Source organism: Scyliorhinus torazame, chromosome 9 (genome assembly GCF_047496885.1).
Source record: "Scyliorhinus torazame isolate Kashiwa2021f chromosome 9, sScyTor2.1, whole genome shotgun sequence".
Classification (NCBI taxonomy): Eukaryota; Metazoa; Chordata; class Chondrichthyes; order Carcharhiniformes; family Scyliorhinidae; genus Scyliorhinus; species Scyliorhinus torazame.
The window spans coordinates 106698753-106724233 of record NC_092715.1 but is presented as its reverse complement, the minus strand read 5'-3'; the positions used below and the strand labels follow the sequence as shown (position 1 = coordinate 106724233).

Genomic DNA, 25481 nt, shown 5'->3' with positions numbered 1-25481 from the left:
CTTGCTCGTGGGGCCCCGACCTCTGCATCAGCAACCTCCCGGTCCTCAGGTCCGCCAGCCAGTTCCAGGGCCCTTTCCTCGTGTACGGTCAGTGGCCTCTCATCAGCGGGCCCTCCTCCAGTCCTCACATGCTCCCTATTGTTGTGTGCGCGCTTCTCCTGTGGGGGGGGGAGGGGGGGCTGGTGGCAGGGGTAAAAGGCAACAGTGTTAGGCAGGTATATGAATGCACGCCATCGGTTGCGCGTGCATTGCAGAGGTTAAGGTTAGGGCTGGATTCACTTGGGGATATGGGGGATATGGGGGAGGGGGGATATGGGGGATATGGGGGAGGGGGGATATGGGGAGGGGGGATATGGGGAGGGGGGATATGGGGGATATGGGGGAGGGGGGATATGGGGGAGGGGGATATGGGGGAGGGGGGATATGGGGGAGGGGGGGATATGGGGGAGGGGGGATATGGGGGATATGGGGGAGGGGGGATATGGGGGATATGGGGAGGGGGGGATATGGGGGAGGCTCACCCTGCCTGCTCTGACGAGGTCGTTCACCTTCTTGTGGCACTGGGTGCCTGTCCGTGGTGTTAGGGCCACAGCGGTGACGGCCTCTGCCACCTCCCTCCACAGACGCCGGCTGTGGCGTGGGGCAACTCTGCGGCCGTGCCCGGGATACAGGGCGTCCCTCCTCTGCTCCACCGCGTCCAGGAGCGCCTCCACATCGCGTGACTCGAACCTCGGGGCTGAGCGACGGCCAGCCATCAAGTCGGGTGTTGCGGTCGGCTGTTCCGGTCGGGTGGGGGGGAGCTGCGCGGCATTATGAGCCGTCACGCCGTGCAGCGCGTATGACGCTGCACGGCGTGAACCACTGCGCAAGCGCGGATCCCGTTACGTCGCTGCTAGCCCATTTCGGGCCGCAGACTATCGGCCCATTTTTATGACGTGACGCAAGTGGGATTTGCGCCGTTTTTTGCGCCGATCGGCGGACTTTCCGCCGATAATGGAGAATTTCGCCCCCTATCTCTGACATCTGTCTTATATCTATCTCCCCTCAATTTAAAGGTATGTCCCCACGTGCTAGACATCACCATCCGAGGAAAAAGGCTCTCACTGTGTACCCTATCCAATCCTCTGATCATCTTGTATGCCTCAATTAAGTCACCTCTTAACCTTCTTCTCTCTAACGAAAACAGCCTCAAGTCCCTCAGCCTTTCCTCATAAGATCTTCCCTCCATACCAGGCAACATTCTGGTAAATCTCCTCTGCACCCTTTCCAATGCTTCCACATCCTTCCTATAATGCGGCGACCAGAATTGCACGCAATACTCCAAATGCGGCCGCAATCTTTCCCATTTATGCCTTGTTTATCCTTTTTTTCCTTTCAGATAATTTCAATTTTTGATGCTTGCCACTTAACCAAATTTGAAAAAAAAAGTCATTAAATTGTGTCTTTAATTTAAATTTTAATATTTTCTCTTTAATTTTTGCTGCAAATATTTTGAAAGTCCAAAGTGGATTTCTTTCAAACTTCTTCAAGATTTATCTTTCTGTTTTGCAAAACAAACTGGAGCCTTTTCATAGCAGTAGAAGTAAATTTTAATTCTTTCTTTCACCCAGTAACACTATGTTTATGAAGAAAACCGCTTTAACAATGACTTTCTGTGGTTTCAAATATTGGTATACTCTCAGCTGGGTAAGAGTACTGTGTCGAAGCAAGCATGGAGTTAGCTTACTGCTTGCTCATATGTATGTAGCTGTGTGCTGTCAATAAATACTTAAATGTTCGACCATATAAGACTCTGAACCTTTTCTTGAGGCCTACTGAACATTCCAAAATGTCAATATGCACCTTAGGCTAACTTGTTCCTCACCCTCTTTAACTTAATCTTGCCTTTCTAAATCTCTTTCGAAAGTCTCTCAACAACCCTCACATAAGGCGAAATTCTCCGACCCCCCCCCGCCAGGTCGGAGAATCGCCGGGGGCTGGCGTGAATCCCGCCCCCGCCGGTTGCCGAATTCTCCGGCACCGGAGATTCGGCGGGGGCGGGAATCACGCCGCGCCAGTTGGGGGCCTCCCCCCCCGCGATTCTCCGGCCTGGATGGGCCGAAGTCCCGCCGCTAAAATGCCTGTCCACCTACCTTACCGGCGGGACAAGGCGGCGCGGGCGGGCTCCGGGGTCCTGGGGCGGGCGCGGGGCGATCTGGCCCCGGGGGGTGCCCCCACGGCCTGGCCCGCGATCGGGGCCCACTGATCCGCAGGCAGGCCTGTGCCGTGGGGGCACTCTTTCCCTTCCGCCTCCGCCACGGTCTCCACCATGGGGGAGGCGGAAGAGACTCCCTCCACTGCGCATGCGCGGGAATGCCGTCAGCGGCCGCTAACGCTCCCGTGCATGCGCCGCCCGGAGATGTCATTTCCGCGCCAGCTGGCAGGGCGCCAAAGGCCGTTTCCGCCAGCTGGCGGGGCGGAAATTCCTCCGGCGTCGACCTAGCCCCTTAAGGTTGGGGCTCGGCCCCCAAAGATGCGGAGCATTCCGCACCTTTGGGGCGGCGCGATGCCCGACTGATTTGCGCCGTTCTGGGCGCCAGTCGGCGGACATCGCGCCGTTTCCGGAGAATTTCGCCCCATAATCGCCGCTGCCCTCTTCTATAGCTTTCAGGATACCCCTCCATCTAAACACGTCTGTTTTCTTAGACCCTCTATCGTTCCCTAGCTTATACAGGGCATTGTGACTCTTGGCCTCGCTTGACAACTACTCCACCTGCATTTAAATACAGCTGATATAAATAACTAGTTCCTGGTTCATGGTAATATTTTGAAGGCAAATTTAAGTTCTGGGAAACTTAAGAATAAAGTTTAAGCATAAAAATTGGGATAAAGGTAACTAAGGCAGCTTCAAAAGTATTAAACTAAAAGGTTAGACCATGAGCAAGGGTTAACAGCTGGAAAGGTAAGATTGTAAAACAAGCAGGCTGGTTTACTTAGTTGGAGAATTGGGGATGAGGGCTGGAATTTTGAGGGTCCCCCCCATGGCATGTTTTCCGGCGACAAGATGCAGCTTGCCATTGGCCACACGGCGAGATCTTCCAGTCCTGTTGAAGTTCGTGGACATTTGCTTTGCTCGGAAATCTAGGGGAATGGAGTCTCAATTGAAGCAGTCTGAGTTGAGGCGCCTTTTGGAGAGAATTCCAAAGTGAGATACTTTAGACAAAAATTGGAATCCTTTGTGAGCGAATCAGAGGTCCAACCTGATTGGTTGACTTCTGCGTATGCTGTTGAGAAATCCGTGGGATCTGTCTTGGTTGTATTTGCAATTTATTTTGCAGTGTGGTGTGTTCGAATATAGTTTGCTTTTTAATTTACAAGTACCTCATGTTAACCCTGAATATTAATGTATAAGATAGATCTGGTAATTTGTTTTATCCTCCTGACCTTGTAAAGTAAAGTTCATTTTTGTTTGTTCAAAACCTGTGGAATCATGTGGCTTTTTTCACTTAGCAAGTGTCTTGAACCTCAAACCTTATCTACTTTAACCAAAATGTTATTGGTCTGTAATTCGTTTGCACCAAAAACCCTGACGATCTGGTCAAGGTTCTTAACATATTTTAGGGGCTCGTCCAGGATTTTGAATCCACAGACAAATACAAGTACTTGTACTTGCTGATATTAAGGTTGATAAGTGAATTTTACTATACTGTTTAAAATGCAGAATGGCTTTGTCATTTGTAACAACTTTTCTAGAGAGTTACAGCTTATCTCAGAGTGATTTATGGTTAATTGTATTAGATGGGGTTCATTGTATTAAAAGCAGGGGCTAAGAAAGTAGACAATATTTGAACCAATGATACCTCGACCACTGTAGATCTCACTTCTCATGCCAATTTTAAGATTTTGAGTTTGGGAGCCATAGATACCTATGCAGTCGCATATTCTTATTCTTATATAATTTTAAGGTAGTTGATTAGAAGCAACCATTTTGATATTGTAAGGAACCTCTTTTAAATCCTCGTCTGAATCTGGCTTCCTTTTAACGCCTGTCCTGCTGGCTGTTTTTAAAACGACAGACTTCTGTTTTTAAACAGAAGTCGCCCCCCTCCCCCCCCCCCCCCCCCGCCCCACCCCCGCCCCCTGCTGCAGGCTGCAATTTGTACTGGCCCAAGCACACCCCTTAATACTATTTCTCCGTGGCATAGCTTGTGGTGTCATTTTGATGGACTTGGCCTCTCCTGAACTCTGGGACATTTTCTGTTTTCCATTGGGATTGGTAGAACTTTTCAGAAAATTCTAGAGTAAAAGGCAGGTTCCATTTTTGCTTTCAGTTTAATTCTAAGAAGGTACTGGGCAGAAGCCTGTTAAATATTTCTTCCGGAAAGGCTGGAATTTCTCTCTCTGATATCTCGGCTGGAGTGACCAGGTTTGGACACATCATCAGTCCTGTGAAGGTTTAACTCCTGATTTAAATACTGTAAGCATTCTCTATCCAGCCAGACCTGGGAAGGCTGAACACTTGATTTAAATGCTACAATCATTCTTTCCAGCCAGCCCTGTGCAAGTTAAACCTCTGTGAGAAAGGCTGGGAAAATCTCAGGCTGATATCTCTCCTTAAAATCTAAAAAGAGTCCTGCCATCCAGGTCCTTTTCTCTCTCCCTATACCACAACCGGAAACTCTGTACAAAGAGCGGAGGCAGAGTGGACAGAAACCCCCTCCTTTAAACTCTCAGGTAGAGAATTCGAGTGCTATCTGAGTGAGACTAAGAGTCGATCTTGTCCAAGTGAAGGTGACTCTCCAGAGAATTCTTGAAGACTATGAGGTCTAACTGAAGCCAGATTCTAAAAGATCCAAGCCAACCGATGATTTCAAGATCGCCGATTACAAAGACTACAACCTCGGCAGCAAAGATTCATCTCAACCCTTTTGATCCCTGCTATTTTTGAACATAGAAACATAGAACTGGGCCAGCATTTATTGCCCATTCCCAACTGCCCTTCATTTTCGAGGGCATTTGAGAGTCAACCACATTGCTATTGATCTGGAGTCACATCTGGCCAGAGCAGTTAAGGATGGGAGGTTTCCTTCCCCGAAGGACATTAGGGAACCTGATGGGGTTTTATGACAATTAACATGATTTCATGGTCATCATTAGACTTTTACTGCCAGATTTTCTTTACTAAATTCAAGTTCCACCACAAGCCATGCCCAGGTCTTGCCCTGGGTCTCTGGATTACTAGTGCAGTGCCAATACCACTACGCCACTGTCTCCCCAATGCATTACTAAATAGACAGGAAAAACAAATGATCCTTGGCAGATATGAGAGCGGTTCGCTGATCTCAGAGGACGTACAGACGGTTGGCACAGTTGATCACTGTAGCTTGTGGTGGCAGCATTCTGCTCCAGCCAAAGTATTGGGGAACTCTTTCCTCAGAGCCCCCCCTCCATCATCCCTGCTCTTCCATATGAAGAAGATGGTTGCCTGACGAGGACAGCCATTTGACAAGGACAGTCCCCTGTGCCCGAGCACTCATTAATGTACTTTATTTCTAAGGGCAGGCAGTTTACTCTGTGTCAATCACTTGTTTGAAACTTTCTTACCAATGAATACAGCACAGGCATCTAAGATGTCAGGTGAATCACCTGCTATCTATCCATCACTTGGTCTGAGGCCATAGTTTAGTTTACTTCATGTTGAGAGGGACAGCATTGAGAGGCACAGCAGTGAGAGGGACAGCATTGAGGGGGACAGCATTCTGAGGGACAGCATTTAGAGCGACACATTGTGAGGGACAGCATTGAGAGAGGCAGCGTTGAGAGAGACAATGTTGTGAGGGACAGCATTGTGAGGGACAGCATTGAGTGGGAGAACGTTGCGAGGGAAAGCATTGAGAGGGACAGCATTGAGAGGGACAGCATTGTGAGGGACAGCATTGAGTGGGAGAACGTTGCGAGGGAAAGCATTGAGAGGGACAGCATTGAGAGGGACAGCATTGTGAGGGACAGTATTGAGAGGGACAATTTTGTGAGAGACAGCATTATGAGAGACAGCATTGTGAGAGACAGCATTGGATGGATGGATTTGTTTATTGTTACGTGTACCAAGGTACAGTGAAAAGTATTTTTCTGCGAGCAGCTCAAACATATCATTTCGTACACAAGAAAGAAAATAAAATAAAGAGAAAATACATAATAGGGCAATACAAGGTCCACAATGTAAATACATAAACACTGGCATCGGGTGAAGCATACATGAGTGTAGTATTAATTAGGTCAGTCCATAAGCGGGCCGTTTAGGAGTCTGGTATCAGCGGGGAAGAAGCTGTTTTTGAATCTGTCTGTGCGTGTTCTCAGACATTTGTATCTCCTGCACGATGGAAAAAGTTGGAAGAGTGAGTAAGCCGGGTGAGAGAGGTATTTGATTATGCTGCCCACTTTTCCCAGGCAGATGGAAGTGTAGATAGAGTCAATGGATGGGAGGCAGGTTTGTGTTATGGACTGGGCTGTGTTCACGACTCTCTGAAGTTTCTTGAGGTCTTGGACCGAGCAGTTGCCATACCAGGCTGTGATGCAGCAGATAGGATGCTTTCTGTGGTGCATCTGTAAAAGTTGGTAAGAATCAGTGTGGACATGAGAGGGACAGGAGAGGGTCATCTTTGAGGGGGACAGTGTTGTGAGGAACAGCATTGTGAATGACAGCATTGTGACGGACAGCATTGTGAGGGACAGTTTTGAGAGGGACAGCATTGTGAGGGAGAGCTTTGAGAGGGACCGCGTTGAGAGGGACAGCATTATGAGGGAGAGCTTTGAGAGGGACAGCATTGTGAGGGAGAGCTTTGAGAGGGACAGCGTTGAGAGGGTCAGCATTGTGAGGGACAGTGTTGTGAGGAACAGCATTGTGAGGGACAGCATTGTGAGGGACCGCATAGCGAGGGACAGCGTTGAGAGGGACAGCGTTGTGAGGGAGAGCGTTGAGAGGGACAGCGTTGTGAGGGACAGCGTTGTGAGGAACAGCATTGAGAGGGACAGCATTGAGAGGGACAGCGTTGTGAGGGACAGCGTTGTGAGGGACAGCGTTGTGAGGAACAGCATCTTGAGGGACAGCATTGAGAGGGACAGCGTTGTGAGGGACAGCGTTGAGAGGGACAGCATTGAGAGGGACAGCATTGTGAGGGACAGCATTGAGAGGGACAGCATTGTGAGGGACAGCATTGTGAGGGACAGCATTGTGAGGGACAGCATTGTGAGGGACAGTATTGAGAGGGACAATTTTGTGAGAGACAGCATTGAGTGGGAGAACGTTGCGAGGGAAAGCATTGAGTGGGACAGCATTGAGAGGGACAGCATTGTGAGGGACAGCATTGTGAGGGACAGTATTGAGAGGGACAATTTTGTGAGAGACAGCATTATGAGAGACAGCATTGTGAGAGACAGCATTGGATGGATGGATTTGTTTATTGTTACGTGTACCAAGGTACAGTGAAAAGTATTTTTCTGCGAGCAGCTCAAACATATCATTTCGTACACAAGAAAGAAAATAAAATAAAGAGAAAATACATAATAGGGCAATACAAGGTCCACAATGTAAATACATAAACACTGGCATCGGGTGAAGCATACATGAGTGTAGTATTTATTAGGTCAGTCCATAAGCGGGCCGTTTAGGAGTCTGGTATCAGTGGGGAAGAAACTGTTTTTGAATCTGTCTGTGCGTGTTCTCAGACATTTGTATCTCCTGCACGATGGAAAAAGTTGGAAGAGTGAGTAAGCCGGGTGAGAGAGGTATTTGATTATGCTGCCCACTTTTCCCAGGCAGATGGAGGTGTAGATAGAGTCAATGGATGGGAGGCAGGTTTGTGTGATGGACTGGGCTGTGTTCACGACTCTCTGAAGTTTCTTGAGGTCTTGGACCGAGCAGTTGCCATACCAGGCTGTGATGCAGCAGATAGGATGCTTTCTGTGGTGCATCTGTAAAAGTTGGTAAGAATCAGTGCGGACATGAGAGGGACATGAGAGGGTCAGCTTTGAGGGGGACAGTGTTGTGAGGAACAGCATTGTGAGGGACAGTTTTGAGAGGGACAGCATTGTGAGGGAGAGCTTTGAGAGGGACCGCGTTGAGAGGGACAGCATTATGAGGGAGAGCTTTGAGAGGGACAGCATTGTGAGGGAGAGCTTTGAGAGGGACAGCGTTGAGAGGGTCAGCATTGTGAGGGACAGTGTTGTGAGGAACAGCATTAAGAGAGACAGCATTGAGAGGAAAAGCATCTTGAGGGACAGCATTGAGAGGGACAGCGTTGTGAGGGACAGCGTTGTGAGGAACAGCATCTTGAGGGACAGCATTGAGAGGGACAGCGTTGTGAGGGACAGCAATGTGAGGGAGAGCTGTAAAAGTTGGTAAGAATCAGTGCGGACATGAGAGGGACATGAGAGGGTCAGCTTTGAGGGGGACAGTGTTGTGAGGAACAGCATTGTGAATGACAGCGTTGTGAGGGACAGCATTAAGAGAGACAGCATTGAGAGGGACAGCATTGAGAGGGACAGCATTAAGAGAGACAGCATTGAGAGGAAAAGCATCTTGAGGGACAGCATTGAGAGGGACAGCGTTGTGAGGGACAGCGTTGTGAGGAACAGTATCTTGAGGGACAGCATTGAGAGGGACAGCGTTGTGAGGGACAGCAATGTGAGGGAGAGCTTTGAGAGGGACAACATTGTGAGGGAGAGCTTTGAGAGGGACAGCGTTGAGAGGGACAGCATTGTGAGGGACAGCATTGTGAGGGACAGCATCTTGAGGGACAGCATTGTGAGGGACAGCGTTGTGAGGAACAGCATTGTGAGGGACAGCATTGTGAGGGACAGCGTTGAGAGGGACAGCGTTGAGAGGGACAGCATTGTGAGGGACAGTGTTGTGAGGGACAGCGTTGAGAGGGACAGCGTTGAGAGGGACAGCATTGTGAGGGACAGTGTTGTGAGGAACAGCATTGTGAGGGACAGCATTGTGAGGGACAGCATTGAGAGGGACAGCGTTGAGAGGGACAGCGTTGTGAGGGAGAGCGTTGAGAGGGACAGCGTTGAGAGGGACAGCGTTGTGAGGAACAGCATTGAGAGGGACAGCATTGAGAGGGACAGCGTTGTGAGGGACAGCGTTGCGAGGGACAGCATTGAGAGGGACAGCATTGAGAGGGACAGCATTAAGAGAGACAGCATTGAGAGGAACAGCATCTTGAGGGACAGCATTGAGAGGGACAGCGTTGTGAAGGACAGCGTTGTGAGGAACAGCATCTTGAGGGACAGCATTGAGAGGGACAGCATTGTGAGGGACAGCGTTGTGAGGGACAGCGTTGTGAGGGACAGCATCTTGAGGTACAGCATTGAGAGGGACAGCGTTGTGAGGGACAGCGTTGTGAGGGACAGCATTGAGAGGGAGAGCATTGTGAGGGACAGCGTTGTGAGGGACAGCGTTGTGAGGGACAGCATTGAGAGGGAGAGCGTTGTGAGGGACAATGTTGTGAGGGAGAGCGTTGAGAGGGAGAGTGTTGAGAGGGACAGCGTTGTGAGGAACAGCATTGAGAGGGACAGCGTTGAGAGCGACCGCATTGAGAGGGACAGCATTGTGAGGGACAGCGTTGTGAGGGACAGCGTTGTGAGAGACAGCATTGAGAGGGAGAGCGTTGTGAGGGACAGCGTTGTGAGGGAGAGCGTTGAGAGGGACAGCGTTGAGAGGGACAGCGTTGTGAGGGACAGCGTTGAGAGGGACAGCGTTGTGAGGAACAGCATCTTGAGGGACAGCGTTGTGAGGGACAGCATTGTGATGGAGAGCGTTGTGAGGGACAGCATTTTGAGGAACAGCATCTTGAGGGACAGCATCTTGAGGGAGAGCGTTGTGAGGGACAGCATTGTGAGGGAGAGCATTGTGAGGGACAGCGTTGAGAGGGAGAGCGTTGTGAGGGACAGCATTGTGAGGGAAAGCGTTGTGAGGGATAGCGTTGTGAGGGACAGCGTTGTGAGGGACAGTGTTCTGAGGGACAGCATTGTGAGGGACAGGATTGAAAGGGAGAGCGTTGTGAGGGACAGCATTGTGAGGGAGAGCGTTGTGAGGGACAGCGTTGTGAGGGAGAGCGTTGTGAGGGACAGCGTTGTGAGGGACAGTGTTGTGAGGGACAGCATTGAGAGGGACAGCGCTGTGAGGGACAGCGTTGTGAGGGACAGCATTGAGAGGGAGAGCGTTGTGAGGGAGAGCGTTGTGAGGGAGAGCGTTGAGAGGGACAGCATTGTGAGGAACAGCATCTTGAGGGACAGCGTTGTGAGGAACAGCGTTGAGAGGGACAGCGTTGAGAGGGACAGCGTTGTGAGGGACAGCATTGAGAGGGACAGCGTTGAGAGGGACAGCATTGAGAGGGACAGCGTTGAGAGGGACAGCGTTGTGAGGGACAGCATTGAGAGGGACAGCGTTGAGAGGGACAGCGTTGTGAGGGAGAGCATTGTGAGGGACAGCGTTGTGAGGAACAGCATCTTGAGGGACAGCGTTGTGAGGGATCGCATTGAGAGGGACAGCGTTGAGAGGGACAGCGTTGTGAGGGACAGCGTTGTGAGGGACAGCATTGAGAGGGACAGCGTTGTGAGGGACAGCGTTGTGAGGAAGAGCGTTGTGAGGGACAGTGTTGTGAGGGACAGCGTTGTGAGGGACAGTGTTGTGAGGGACAGCGTTGTGAGGGACAGTGTTGTGAGGGACAGTGTTGTGAGGGACAGCGTTGAGAGGGACAGCGTTGTGAGGGACAGTGTTGTGAGGGAGAGCGTTGAGACGGACAGCGTTGTGAGGGACAGCATTGTGAGGGACAGCGTTGAGAGGGACAGCATTGAGAGGGACAGCGTTGTGAGGGACAGCATTGAGAGGGACAGCGTTGTGAGGGACAGCATTGTGAGGGACAGCGTTGAGAGGGACAGCGTTGTGAGGGACAGTGTTGTGAGGGACAGCATTGAGAGGGACAGCGTTGTCAGGGACAGCATTGTGAGGGACAGCATTGTGAGGGACAGCATTGTGAGGGACAGCGTTGTCAGGGACAGCATTGAGAGGGACAGCATTGAGAGGGACAGCATTGAGAGGGACAGCATTGTCAGGGACAGCATTGAGAGGGACAGCATTGTGAGGGACAGCGTTGTGAGGGACAGCGTTGTGAGGAACAGCATCTTGAGGGACAGCATTGTGAGGGACAGCGTTGTGAGGGAGAGCATTGAGAGGGACAGCGTTGTGAGGAACAGCATCTTGAGGAACAGCGTTGTGAGGGACAGCATTGTGAGGGACAGCGTTGAGAGGGACAGCATTGAGAGGGACAGCGTTGTGAGGGACAGCATTGAGAGGGACAGCATTGTGAGGAACAGCATCTTGAGGGACAGCGTTGTGAGGGACAGCGTTGTGAGGGAGAGCGTTGAGAGGGACAGCGTTGTGAGGGACAGCATTGAGAGGGACAGTGTGGTGAGGGACAGCATTGAGAGGGACAGCATTGAGAGGGACAGCGTTAAGTGGGACAGCATTGAGCGGGACAGCGTTGTGAGGGACAGCGTTGAGAGGGACAGCATTGAGAGGGACAGCATTGAGCGGGACAGCGTTGAGAGGGACAGCGTTGAGAGGGACAGCGTTGAGAGGGACAGCGTTGTGAGGGACAGCATTGAGAGGGACAGTGTTGTGAGGGACAGCATTGAGAGGGACCGCATTGAGAGGGACAGCGTTGTGAGAGTTAGCATCTTGAGGGACAGCGTTGTGAGGGACAGCGTTGTGAGGGAGAGCGTTGACAGGGACAGCGTTGTGAGGGAGAGCGTTGTGAGGAACAGCATCTTGAGGGACAGCGTTGTGAGGGACAACGTTGTGAGGAAGAGCGTTGTGAGGGACAGTGTTGTGAGGGACAGCGTTGTGAGGGACAGTGTTGTGAGGGACTGCATTGAGAGGGACAGCGTTGTGAGGGACAGTGTTGTGAGGGAGAGCGTTGAGAAGGACAGCGTTGTGAGGTACAGCATTGTGAGGGACAGCGTTGAGAGGGACAGCATTGAGAGGGACAGCGTTGTGAGGGACAGCATTGAGAGGGACAGCGTTGTGAGGGACAGCGTTGAGAGGGACAGCGTTGTGAGGGACAGTGTTGTGAGGGACAGCATTGAGATGGACAGCGTTGTGAGGGACAGCATTGAGAGGGACAGCGTTGTGAGGAACAGCATCTTGAGGGACAGCGTTGTGAGGGACAGCGTTGTGAGGGACAGCATTGAGAGGGACAGTGTTGTGAGGGACAGCATTGAGAGGGACAGCGTTGTGAGGGACAGCATTGTGAGGGACAGCGTTGTGAGGGACAGCCTTGTGAGGGACAGCGTTGTGAGGAACAGCATCTTGAGGGACAGAATTGTGAGGGACAGCGTTGTGAGGGAGAGCATTGAGAGGGACAGCGTTGTGAGGAACAGCATCTTGAGAGACAGTGTTGTGAGGGACAGCATTGTGAGGGACAGCATTGAGAGGGACAGCGTTGTGAGGGGCAGCATTGAGAGGGACAGCGTTGTGAGGGACAGCATTGAGAGGGATAGCGTTTTGAGGAACAGCATCTTCAGGGACAGCGTTGTGAGGGACAGCGTTGTGAGGGACAGCATTGAGAGGGAGAGCGTTGTGAGGGACAGCGTTGTGAGGGAGAGCATTGAGAGGACAGTGTTGTGAGGGACAGCATTGAGAGGACAGTGTTGTGAGGGACAGCGTTGAGAGGGAGAGCGTTGAGAGGGACAGCGTTGTGAGGGACAGCATTGAGAGGACAGTGTTGTGAGGCACAGCGTTGAGAGGGACTGCATTGAGAGGGACATCATTGAGCGGGACCGCGTTGTGAGGGACAGCGTTGAGAGGGACAGCATTGAGAGGGACAGCATTGAGCGGGACAGCGTTGAGAGGGACAGCGTTGAGAGGACAGCGTTGTGAGGGACTGCATTGAGAGGGACAGCATTGAGAGGGACAGCGTTGTGAGGAACAGCATCTTGAGGGACAGCATTGAGAGGGACAGCATTGTGAGGGACAGCGTTGTGAGGGACAGCGTTGTGAGGAACAGCATCTTGAGGTACAGCATTGAGAGCGACAGCGTTGTGAGGGACAGCGTTGTGAGGGACAGCGTTGTGAGGGACAGCATTGAGAGGGAGAGCATTGTGAGGGACAGCGTTGTGAGGGACAGCGTTGTGAGGGACAGCATTGAGAGGGGGAGCGTTGTGAGGGACAATGTTGTGAGGGAGAGCGTTGAGATGGAGAGTGTTGAGAGGGACAGCGTTGTGAGGAACAGCATTGAGAGGGACAGCGTTGAGAGGGACCGCATTGAGAGGGACAGCATTGTGAGGGACAGCGTTGTGAGGGACACCGTTGTGAGAGACAGCATTGAGAGGGAGAGCGTTGTGAGGGACAGCATTGTGAGGGAGAGCGTTGAGAGGGACAGCGTTGAGAGGGACAGCGTTGTGAGGGACAGCGTTGAGAGTGACAGCGTTGAGAGGGACAGCATTGTGAGGAACAGCATCTTGAGGGACAGCGTTGTGAGGGACAGCATTGTGAGGGAGAGCGTTGTGAGGGACAGCATTTTGAGGAACAGCATCTTGAGGGACAGCATCTTGAGGGAGAGCGTTGTGAGAGACAGCATTGTGAGGGAGAGCATTGTGAGGGACAGCGTTGAGAGGGAGAGCGTTGTGAGGGACAGCATTGTGAGGGAGAGCGTTGTGAGGGATAGCGTTGTGAGGGACAGCGTTGTGAGGGACAGTGTTCTGAGGGACAGCATTGTGAGGGACAGCATTGAGAGGGAGAGCGTTGTGAGGGACAGCATTGTGAGGGAGAGCGTTGTGAGGGACAGCGTTGTGAGGGAGAGCGTTGTGAGGGACAGCGTTGTGAGGGACAGTGTTGTGAGGGACAGCATTGAGAGGGACAGCGCTGTGAGGGACAGCGTTGTGAGGGACAGCATTGAGAGGGAGAGCGTTGTGAGGGAGAGCGTTGTGAGGGAGAGCGTTGAGAGGGACAGCGTTGAGAGGGACAGCATTGTGAGGAACAGCATCTTGAGGGACAGCGTTGTGAGGAACAGCGTTGAGAGGGACAGCGTTGAGAGGGACAGCGTTGTGAGGGACAGCATTGAGAGGGACAGCGTTGAGAGGGACAGCATTGAGAGGGACAGCGTTGAGAGGGACAGCGTTGTGAGGGACAGCATTGAGAGGGACAGCGTTGAGAGGGACAGCGTTGTGAGGGAGAGCAATGTGAGGGACAGCGTTGTGAGGAACAGCATCTTGAGGGACAGCGTTGTGAGGGATCGCATTGAGAGGGACAGCGTTGAGAGGGACAGCGTTGTGAGGGAGAGCATTGTGAGGAACAGCATCTTGAGGGACAGCGTTGTGAGGGACAGCGTTGTGAGGGAGAGCGTTGTGAGGGACAGTGTTGTGAGGGACAGCGTTGTGAGGGACAGCGTTGTGAGGGACAGTGTTGTGAAGGACAGCGTTGTGAGGGAGAGCGTTGAGACGGACAGCGTTGTGAGGGACAGCATTGTGAGGGACAGCGTTGAGAGGGACAGCATTGAGAGGGACAGCGTTGTGAGGGACAGCATTGAGAGGGACAGCGTTGTGAGGGACAGCATTGTGAGGGACAGCGTTGAGAGGGACAGCGTTGTGAGGAACAGTGTTGTGAGGGACAGCATTGAGAGGGACAGCGTTGTCAGGGACAGCATTGTGAGGGACAGCATTGAGAGGGACAGCATTGAGAGGGACAGCATTGTGAGGGACAGCATTGTGAGGGACAGCGTTGTGAGGGACAGCGTTGTGAGGAACAGCATCTTGAGGGACAGCATTGTGAGGGACAGCGTTGTGAGGGAGAGCATTGAGAGGGACAGCGTTGTGAGGAACAGCATCTTGAGGAACAGCGTTGTGAGGGACAGCATTGTGAGGGACAGCGTTGAGAGGGACAGCATTGAGAGGGACAGCGTTGTGAGGGACAGCATTGAGAGGGACAGCATTGTGAGGAACAGCATCTTGAGGGACAGCGTTGTGAGGGACAGCGTTGTGAGGGAGAGCGTTGAGAGGCACAGTGTTGTGAGGGACAGCATTGAGAGGGACAGTGTGGTGAGGGACAGCATTGAGAGGGACAGCATTGAGAGGGACAGCATTAAGAGGGACAGCATTGAGCGGGACAGCGTTGAGAGGGACAGCGTTGAGAGGGACAGCATTGAGAGGGACAGTGTGGTGAGGGACAGCATTGAGAGGGACAGTGTGGTGAGGGACAGCATTGAGAGGGACAGCATTGAGAGGGACAGCATTGAGAGGGACAGCATTGAGCGGGACAGCGTTGAGAGGGACAGCGTTGAGAGGGACAGCGTTGTGAGGGACAGCATTGAGAGGGACAGTGTTGTGAGGGACAGCATTGAGAGGGACCGCATTGAGAGGGACAGCGTTGTGAGGAACAGCATCTTGAGGGACAGCGTTGTGAGGGACAGCGTTGTGAGGGAGAGCGTTGACAGGGACAGCGTTGTGAGGGAGAGCATTGTGAGGAACAGCATCTTGAGGGACAACGTTGTGAGGAAGAGCATTGTGAGGGACAGTGTTGTGAGGGACAGCGTTGTGAGGGACAGTGTTGTGAGGGACTGCGTTGAGAGGGACAGCGTTGTGAGGGACAGTGTTGTGAGGGAGAGCGTTGAGAAGGACAGCGTTGTGAGGGACAGCATTGTGAGGGACAGCGTTGAGAGGGACAGCATTGTGAGGGACAGCATTGAGAGGGACAGCGTTGTGAGGGACAGCGTTGAGAGGGACAGCGTTGTGAGGGACAGTGTTGTGAGGGACAGCATTGAGATGGACAGCGTTGTGAGGGACAGCATTGAGAGGGACAGCGTTGTGAGGAACAGCATCTTGAGGGACAGCGTTGTGAGGGACAGCGTTGTGAGGGACAGCGTTGTGAGGGACAGCATTGAGAGGGACAGTGTTGTGAGGGACAGCATTGAGAGGGACAGCGTTGTGAGGGACAGCATTGTGAGGGACAGCGTTGTGAGGGACAGCCTTGTGAGGGACAGCGTTGTGAGGAACAGCATCTTGAGGGACAGAATTGTGAGGGACAGCGTTGTGAGGGAGAGCATTGAGAGTGACAGCGTTGTGAGGAACAGCATCTTGAGAGACAGTGTTGTGAGGGACAGCATTGTGAGGGACAGCATTGAGAGGGACAGCGTTGTGAGGGGCAGCATTGAGAGGGACAGCGTTGTGAGGGACAGCATTGAGAGGGACAGCGTTTTGAGGAACAGCATCTTCAGGGACTGCGTTGTGAGGGACAGCGTTGTGAGGGAGAGCGTTGAGAGGGACAGCATTGAGCGGGACAGCGTTGAGAGGGACAGCGTTGAGAGGACAGCGTTGTGAGGGACTGCATTGAGAGGGACAGCATTGAGAGGACAGTGTTGTGAGGGACAGCGTTGAGAGGGACTGCATTGAGAGGGACAGCATTGAGCGGGACAGCGTTGTGAGGGACAGCGTTGAGAGGGACAGCATTGAGAGGGACAGCATTGAGCGGGACAGCGTTGAGAGGGACAGCGTTGAGAGGACAGCGTTGTGAGGGACTGCATTGAGAGGGACAGCATTGAGAGGGACAGCGTTGTGAGGAACAGCATCTTGAGGGACAGCGTTGTGAGGGACAGTGTTGTGAGGGAGAGCGTTGAGAGGGACAGCGTTGTGAGGGACAGCTTTGAGAGGGACAGCATTGTGAGGGAGAGCATTGAGAGGGACAGCATTGAGAGGGACAGCGTTGTGAGGAACAGCATCTTGAGGGACAGCGTTGTGAGGGACAGTGTTGTGAGGGAGAACGTTGAGAGGGAAAGCGTTGTGAGGGACAGCATTGAGAGGGACAGCACTGAGAGGGACAGCGTTGTGAGGAACAGCATCTTGAGGGACAGCACATAAATCGACCGCATTGGGAGGGACAACATTGAGAGGGACAGCATTGTGAGGGACAGCATTGTGAGTATTAGGGACAGCATTGTGAGAGATAGCATTGTGAGGGGCCACAGAGAGCGGCAACATTGTGAGGGACAGCATTGGAGGGACAGCATTGTGAGGGACTGCAGTGTGAGTATTGTTAGGGACAGCATTGTGAGGGACAGCATTGGAGGGACAGCATTGGAGGGACAGCATTGTGAGGGACAGCGTTGGAGGGACAGCGTTGGAGGGACAGCAGTGTGAGGGACAGCATTGTTAGGGACAGAATTGTAAGGGACAGCATTGAATGGGACAACAATGTGATGGACAGCATTGAGCTGTGTAAGAATGCTGGGAGTGACTCTCGAGTGTCTGGTTAAGGGGTGTGCGACTGGGTGAGTGATGGGGATATGGTGCTTTGGACAGTGTTACAGGAAGATGATTTGGGCAATGTGAGATGTGATGTGTAGATGCAGATACAGTTGCTCACCTTAGCCACCTGGATGAGGTATTTAAACTTTTAGTTGTACTGCTCCTATGTCTTGGGTGTCACACTCCAGGCATTAAACCCCCTCATCTTGTGTTCCTATTCTCTCTGGAATAGGAACACAAGACACTCACCTGAAAGGAGCAGTGCTCCGCAAGTTAGTGATATCGAAACAAACCTGTTGGACTTTAACCTGGTGTTGTAAGACTTCTTACTGAGCTCACTCCAGTCCAACGCCGGCATCTCCACATCATTCCCTCTGGAAACATGGCCTTCTTTGTTGCTTCCAGCTCTCTGACCCTGGCATCCAGGGCAGAGTCATTAAAGTAGGGAGCTGTTTCAAAGGCCTGGTGTGACATCCTCCTTCTCCCTCAATGCTTCAATGTCTGTAGCGCACCACAACTTTCCATAGTTAGGGAACTCTGCAATTTTAAAACAGAAAGACTGCTTGCTGGCCTGGTCTCTCCAGAGCAATACTCAGTCGCTTGCCCTGTGCAGAGGCTGCCAGCAGCAGACCAAACCAGCGTGAAGCCACTTGTGGCCATGTTATAATCAGAGAAATAAGTTGGGTATGCAAATTCAACCTACTACTCACCTCGAATCAAACCAGCATGGATAGATCGCAAATCATGACCTTTGTACCTAAATATCGGCACAAATGTATTTCTAGTCCATTGTTTTCTGCAGACTATTAATTTTGACACAAAATATGATAGAACTCATATGAAAGAATATTGGTTGTTTAAATCTGTAATTTATTCCTGAATAAAAATAAATATGTTGATTGGGAACAAAATCTTCTGCTAAAAATTGTTTTGTATATTGTAGGTGTAATCTCGCACCCCTTGTGGAATACGCTGATGATGTGGGACTCAAATCTGATTTTGTCACAATGAATCCATCAGTCGTGCAAAGAGCTTTTGGAAGTCTTCGAAGTGAGACAGACAGGGAGAAATTTGTCGACAGACTAGCGGTGTTGAATGACAGTGTTCTGTGGATCCCAGCGTTCATGGTTAAAGGTGGAGAAAAACATGTTGAATATGTAAACGAGTTGATCTTGAAGAACCGACTGAACATTCAGACAGCCTATCCATCCTTACGACTCATACATGCTGTCCGAGGGTAAGTATCATTCCATGGTTCAGACTAGGTTAGCTGTATGCTTTGGACCATGAAACAGACAGCATCTTCAACATACGCTGGCAGGGATGTATAACTTTGATCCATAAACTTTAAACACTCAGCTATCAATATGAATTCAATTTTAAGACAAATGATGAGGGTATAAAAAAGTATTTAAACATTTCCTCAGATCTGCCCCAATTTGTATAATCCGGGCAATTTCTTTTTTTAATGTTTGGATTAATAAGTGCTGGGATCTTGCAAAGTTTTACCACATGAGGCCTGCTTGACCTGTGAAGTATAAATAATATATCACCTCCATTCAAACCAATCATCCTCTATATATAGTGCTTGAATTGAAAAGGGTCGATCAGTAGCATTCCCAACATCAAATGAGATAAAGAATAGACGACGTTAAGGAAACTCTGATTGGAACCTGGCATTATTTTGAATAATGCACAAAAACTAATCCATTCTCAGTGAAATAGTGGGCAAAGGGCTTATGATTGATAACATAATTTAAATTTTCTGCAATTGGAAACTTTCCTGACCATAAACTCATTTATCAACTATGTTCAGAGGCTGTGAAAATTGGAAGATTACTATGAAAAGTTAATAGCCATACACCACTCCGCCATACATACTCCATTATGTCTGATGAATGTCTGCCTCCATGAAGATGTATGGACTAGTAATGAACTTAGTCTGCATATAATCCTAATTGGCATTAAAAATAGTTGTGGTATGAGTAATAAATATCATATCCCTATCTCAAATAATATAAATAAATAATGTTTTATACATAATTGGGTTTCAGAGGCCGCATGGTTCCTGATAATTATTTTGTCAATCTGCCTGTATTTATGTTTTAAAATGTTTTTCAGAAAGTTATTTGGTTCAAAGAGGAAGTATGTTGGATAAAATTCCCTCAAAGTCCCTAAATGAGATGAGGGAAGATACTTGCGTACTTTTTCTCAGCGATGACTCGTTATCTTTATACTCTTTATACTTTAAAATTGCTGAGTAGCAGCAGGTTTCCGTCATTCAACCCACAGTTTTCATTCCACTCTTTGGGGAGTCATGACGTTTGATGAGGGGAACTTCTGTACAAAGTTTCCATTCCCATACTGCCTCTAAAACATAAAACACTGTAATACGTGACCAGAGAGAATCCAGAAAATAGGCAAAAGTCTTCCTTTTACAATCTTGAGGGACAGTGAGGCAACTCAGTGGAATGCAGTTTCCCGTTTAACTGCTTATTTATAAGGATACAGCAATGGTATTGATGAATGAACTAGGTACTAGAACATGTTGACAGCTCAGATGCAGGTTGAACATCAGACCACTATAGTGAAGCAGAAGCATTTGTAATGTTTGACAAATTAGACACAATTCCAAAATTTAATTCTGCTGTATGTACTATAAATGGTGCAACGTAATCATTGTATGTATTTTCCAAATAATATAGATGTGATCATGATCCAGGTTGTTCAACTATTGATCAGACAAAGGCAAAATTTGTTTTAATCGAATTAATTGAGTTTACTGATGAGGTAACAGTGGGATATAGTAATGCGGGGCGGGATTCTCTGACCCCCCCCCCCACCCCCCTCCCCCCGTCGGGCCGGAGAATCGCCGGGGGCGGCGTAAATCCCGCCCCGACCCTGCTGCCGGATTCTCCGGCGCCGGTTTTTCTGCGGGGGCGGGAATCGCGTCGCGCTGGTCAGGGGCAGTTGGCAGTGGCCCTCCCGGCGATTCTCCGCTCCGCGATGGGCCGAGTGGCCGCCCGTTTTCGCCCAGTCCCACCGGCGTAAATCAAACAAGGTCCTTACCGGCGGGACCTGGCTCTGCGGGCAGCCTCGGGGGTGGGGGTGGTGGTGGGGGGGGGGGGGGGGTGGTGGTGTGCGCGGTGGGATCTGGCCCCGGGGGGCCCCCACGGTGGCCTGGCCCACGATCAGGGCCCACCGATCTACGGGCGGGCCTGTGCTGTGGGGGCACTCTTTCAATACGCGCAGGCCGCTGTAACGGTCCGCCATGGCTGGCGCGGAGAAGTACCCCCCTGCGCAAGCGCTGGGATCACGCCGGAACATACTGGCACTCCCATGCATGCGCCAACTCGCGCCGGCCAGGTGAGGCCCTTCGGCGCCAGTTGGCACGGTGCCAACCCCGCCGGCGCCAGCCTAGCCCCTGAAGGTGTGGAGGATTCCGCACCTTCCGGGCGCCTCAACGCCGGAGTGGTTCATGCCACTCCTCGGCACCAGGTACGGCCCGCCCCGCCTGTTAGCAGAGAATCACGCCCATGGTTGATATGGTATGCATAGACTTCCAAAAAGCGTTTGATAAAATTTCACATCACAACTTTGTCACAAAGTCAAAGCTAATGAGATAAAAAGGACAATGGCAGCAAAGATACAAAGCTGGAAATGTCAAAATTTGAAGATGACACAAAACTTGGAAGTATTCTGAACTGTGAGGTGGATAGTGATAGACTTCATGAGGACATACTCTGGCTGGCAAATTGGGTGGACACGCGGCAGATTTAATACAGAGAAAACTGAGAAGTGATACATTTTGGTGGGATGAAAAAAGTGGGACAATAAAAGGCACAATTCGAAAAGGAGCAGAGGGGAATATATACACAAGCCATCGAAGGTGGTAGGGAATGTTGAGAAAGGAAGTCATATGATATGAGAGATCCCGGAATCATGGAACCATAGAAAGGCTACGGCACAGGAAAAAGGAGCCAACTATTCAAATCTCACCTTCCAGCATCTGATCCATAGCTTTGCAGGTTACAGCATTTCAGATGCAGATCCATGTACCTTTTAAATGAGTTGAGGGTTTCTGCTTCAACCATCAATCCAGGCAGCAAATTCCAGACATCTGCCACCCTTCGAGTGAAAAGGTTTTTCTTGATATCCCCTCTAATCTTTCTACCAGTCGCTTTAAATCGGTGCCATCTGGCAACCTCTCTGCTGAGAAAGCAAGCCTTCCCTGTATGCTCTATCTAGGCTCCTCCTAATTTTGTACACTTCAATCAAGTCACCCATCAGCCTCCTCTGCTCTCTGGAAAACAGCCCCAGGCTTCTTAATCTTTCCTCATAGGCATTCCTCAGCTTTATAAAAAAGAGGCATGGGGCGGAATTCTCCCCCCCCCCCCACGCTGGGTGAGAGAATTGGCGGGGCGCCGCGCAAGTCCCACCACGCAGCCCCGACACCTGCACGAGATTCTCCCACCCCCCCAAACCAGCGCCGCGAGAATCACGCCTGGCCGCTCGGAGAATCGCCGTTCGCCTTTTGCAAATGGCGAGCGGCGATTCTCCGGCCCGGTTGGGCCGAGCGGCCGCTCCGACATGACAGGTTCCCACTGGCACTGTCCACATCTGGGGCGAAATTCGCCCCAAACGGCGCGATGTCCGCCGACTGGCGCCCAAAACGGGGGCCGCATCTTTGGGGGCCGGCGCCGGAGGGATTTCCGCCCCGCCAGCTGGCGGAAACAGCCTTTGTTGCCCCGCCAGCTGGCGCGGAAATGACATGTCGGGGCGGCGCATGCGCGGGACCGTCAGCCGCCGCTGACAGTTTCCCGCGCATGCGCAGTGGGGAGAGTCTCTTCCGCCTCCGCCATGGTGGAGACCATGGGAAAGAGTGCCCCGACGGCACAGGCCCGCCCGCGGATCGGTGGGCCCCGATCGCGGGCCAGGCCACCGTGGGGACACCCCCCGGGGTCAGATCGCCCCGCGCCCCCCCCAGGACCCCGGAGCCTGCCCACGCCGCCTTGTCCCGCCGGTAAATAGGTACTCTAATTTACGCCGGCGGGACAGGCAATTTATCGGCGGGACTTCGGCCCATCCGGGCCGGAGAATCCAGCGGGGGGGGCCCGCCAACCGGCGCGGCCCAATTCCCGCCCCCGCCGAATATCCGGTACCGGAGATTTTGGCAACCGACGTGGGCGGGATTCACGGCGGCCAAAGGCCATTCTCTGACCCGCTGGGGGGTCGGAGAATGACGCCCCTGGTCGCTGCCGGCGAGAACTGCGTGGGAACGCTGGGGGGGGGGGGGGCGACCTGTGGTGGGGGGGGGGGGGGGGAGGAGGGGGGTTCCTGCACCCGGAGGTTGGGGCCTCCGATGGGGTCTGGCGGGCCGGCCTCTCTTACGGAGGACCTCCTTTCCTCCGCTGCCCCGCAAGATCCATCCGCCATCTTCTTGCGGGGTGGCCGCCTAGCGACGCGACACCACTCCTAGCCCCCCCTGGGGGCGGGAGAATAGGGTGCTGGGAGCGGGCTCCGACGCCGGATTGAAAAACTCCGGTTTTCACTCCGGCATCGGCACTTTGTCTCCATTTCGGAGAATCGCGCCCTGGGCCGGGATTCTCCGAAATCCCGGGCAAGTGTTGACGCTGGCATAAACACCGGAGTGGACCCGCACGGAAGGAGGTAGGCCCGCTCCAGATCACGGCCGCCTGCCGACCGGAAGCCTCCGATCACGGGCCTGGACCCCATGGAGGCCCTGAAGAATCGGCGGCCCGGCATCGGAGTGGCGTGGCAGGATTTTCGTGTTCCCCCCCCCCCCGCCAGCGATTCTCCAAACGGTCGCAGGCTCGGAGAATCCTGGCCAAGAACTCCTACCACTGTCAATGGTATTTCCCATTGAATCCACCCCACAGTGGGGGGGTGCCATCGGCGGCACCGGAAGATCCAGCCTGCGTGAACTGTCGGTAGGTCTCATCCAACACCACAGAAGTTGAATGTTGCTGAAAAGACAAACATGCTGCCAAAGCTTTTTGCCATGTCACATCAGGACAAATGTAAGAATGCCAAATTTCCAACAATCACAACAATTTATGTTGCAAGAGGTGAGGGTGCTTTGCAAAAGTTCAATTGTTCATGGGATGTGGGCATTGCTGGCTATGCTGCATTTGTTGCCTATCCCTAATTTTCCTTGAGAAGGTGATGGTGAGTCACCTTCATGAACTGCAGCAGTCCAGTTGTAGGACCATGAACAGTGTTGTTAGGGAGGGATTTCCAGGATTTTTATCCAGTGACATTGAAGGTGATATAGTTGCAAGTCAGGATGATATGTGGCTTGGAGGGGAACTCCGAGGGGAAGTTGATGCTGTTCCTACGCATCTGATGCCATTGTCCTTCTTGGTGGTAAAGGTTGCTGGTTTCAGTGCTGTTGTCAAAAGAGCCTTGGTGAGTTGCAGCAGTGCATCTTGTAAAAGGTACACACTGCTTCCGCTGTGCATTATTGGTGGAAGGAGTGAATGTTGAAGGTGGTGGTTGGAGTGCCAATCAAGCAGGCTGCTTTGTCGTGGATGGTGTCAAGCTCCTTGAGTGTTTTTGGAGCTACACTCATCCAGACAAGTGGAGAGTATTCATCACATGCCCGACTTGTGCCTTGCAGGTAATAAACAGGCTTTGGGAAGTCAGGAAGTGAGTTATTCGCTGCAGAATTCCCAGCCTCTGACCTGCTCTGGTAGCCACAGTATTTAATTGGCTGGTCCAGTTCAGTTTCTGGTCAATGGTAATCCTTCGAAATGTTGATAGTGGGGAATTCAGTGATGGTAATGCCGTTGAATGTTGTGAGGCAGTGGTTAAATTCTCTTGTTGGAGATGGTCACTTTCTGGTTTGTGAGGCGTGAAAGTTACTTGCCACTTGTCAGCCCAAGCCTGGATATTGTCCACATCTTGCTGCATATGGACACGGACTGCTTTAGTTTCAATTGCCTAATGGTGCTGAACACTGTGCAGTCATCAGAAAACATCACCACTTCTGACCTTACGATGCAGGGAAGGTCATTGATGAAGCAGGTGAAGGTGGTTGGAACGAGGACACTACCCTGAGGAACTCCTCAGTTAGCAAGTTGATTCTGATTGGCCGATGCATTGCCATGTTAAAAAAAAACAGGGAACTAACTATAGGGTCCACATGCTACTGGATAATTCAAACAAGGCAAAGGGGTCCCTGCATATGAATGTATGTCACTTGTAGCAAGCTTATATGACACATGTTAAAAACTTTGTTGATTATCTGAAATTTATTGTTGGTGGATCTATCAATACTAATCTATCAGGAATGTTCAGCAAGTGCTCTTGAGATGATGTTGACACAACATTTCAGAGGACAGTCATGAATGCTGGAAATACTTGGCCGAATTGTCAGCATCTCTAGAAGGAGAGAGTTAACTTTTAACTTCCAAGACCTCTCATCAGAACTTCCATCAAGACTACTGATGAAAGTAATTTACCTGAAAGTTAACTCTTTCCACAGATGCTGCCTGACCTGCTGAATATTTCCAGCATTTTCTCCTTTGTTTCAGCTTTACAGCATCCACAGTATTTGGCTTTGTAGTTGTCAAGCACATTGATGTTAGACTCGAATCAGGCATAGGCCAGACCAGCTTAGGGCAGCAGGTTTCCTTTCCCTAAAACAAACAGTGAATCGAGGGCAGCATGGTGACGCAGTGGTTAGCACTGCTGCCTCATGGCGCCGAGGTCCCAGGTTCGATCCCGGCTTTGGGTCACTCTCCGTGTGGAGTTTGCACATTATCCCCTTGTTTGCGTGGGTTTCACCCCCACAACCCAAAGATGTGCAGGGTAGGTGGATTGGCCATGCTAAATTGCCCCTTAATGGGAAAAAATGAATTGGGCACTCTAAATTTATTTTAAAAAAAACAGTGAATCAGCTATCCTTTGTGACAATCCAACAGCTTCACGGTCACTTATTATCTTCAGACTTTCTTTCGTGATTGCATTCTTAAACTGCTGTGGATGGATCTGCATGCTCACTTTCTCTGACTTATTAGCCCAGATCTCAGGATTACAAGTCTAATAACTTGGACATGATGCTACCAATATACAAGTAATATCTTCATGCCAGTCAGGATATATTGCTTCAGTGGAACTGTTACATTAGAACAAACCACTAATGTGTTTTGGCTTCGGAATAACTACAGTAAACATAT

The 25481-nt window shown here is 51.2% G+C and overlaps 1 protein-coding gene across 3 annotated transcripts in view; it reads left to right on the top strand.

The window, feature by feature from the left end:
• The window catches only part of LOC140429416 (CMP-N-acetylneuraminate-poly-alpha-2,8-sialyltransferase-like), a 100942-nt gene that overhangs the window by 37455 nt on the left and 38006 nt on the right, over positions 1 to 25481 (top strand). For all 3 annotated transcript variants that reach the window (XR_011949084.1, XM_072516366.1, XM_072516367.1), the window contains exon 4: positions 18224 to 18517. Coding sequence is in view for 2 of the 3 variants with exons in the window: in XM_072516366.1 (XP_072372467.1) it covers positions 18224 to 18517 (294 nt within the window). In the remaining variant the exon portion in view is untranslated. The remainder of the gene's footprint in view (positions 1 to 18223; positions 18518 to 25481) is intronic.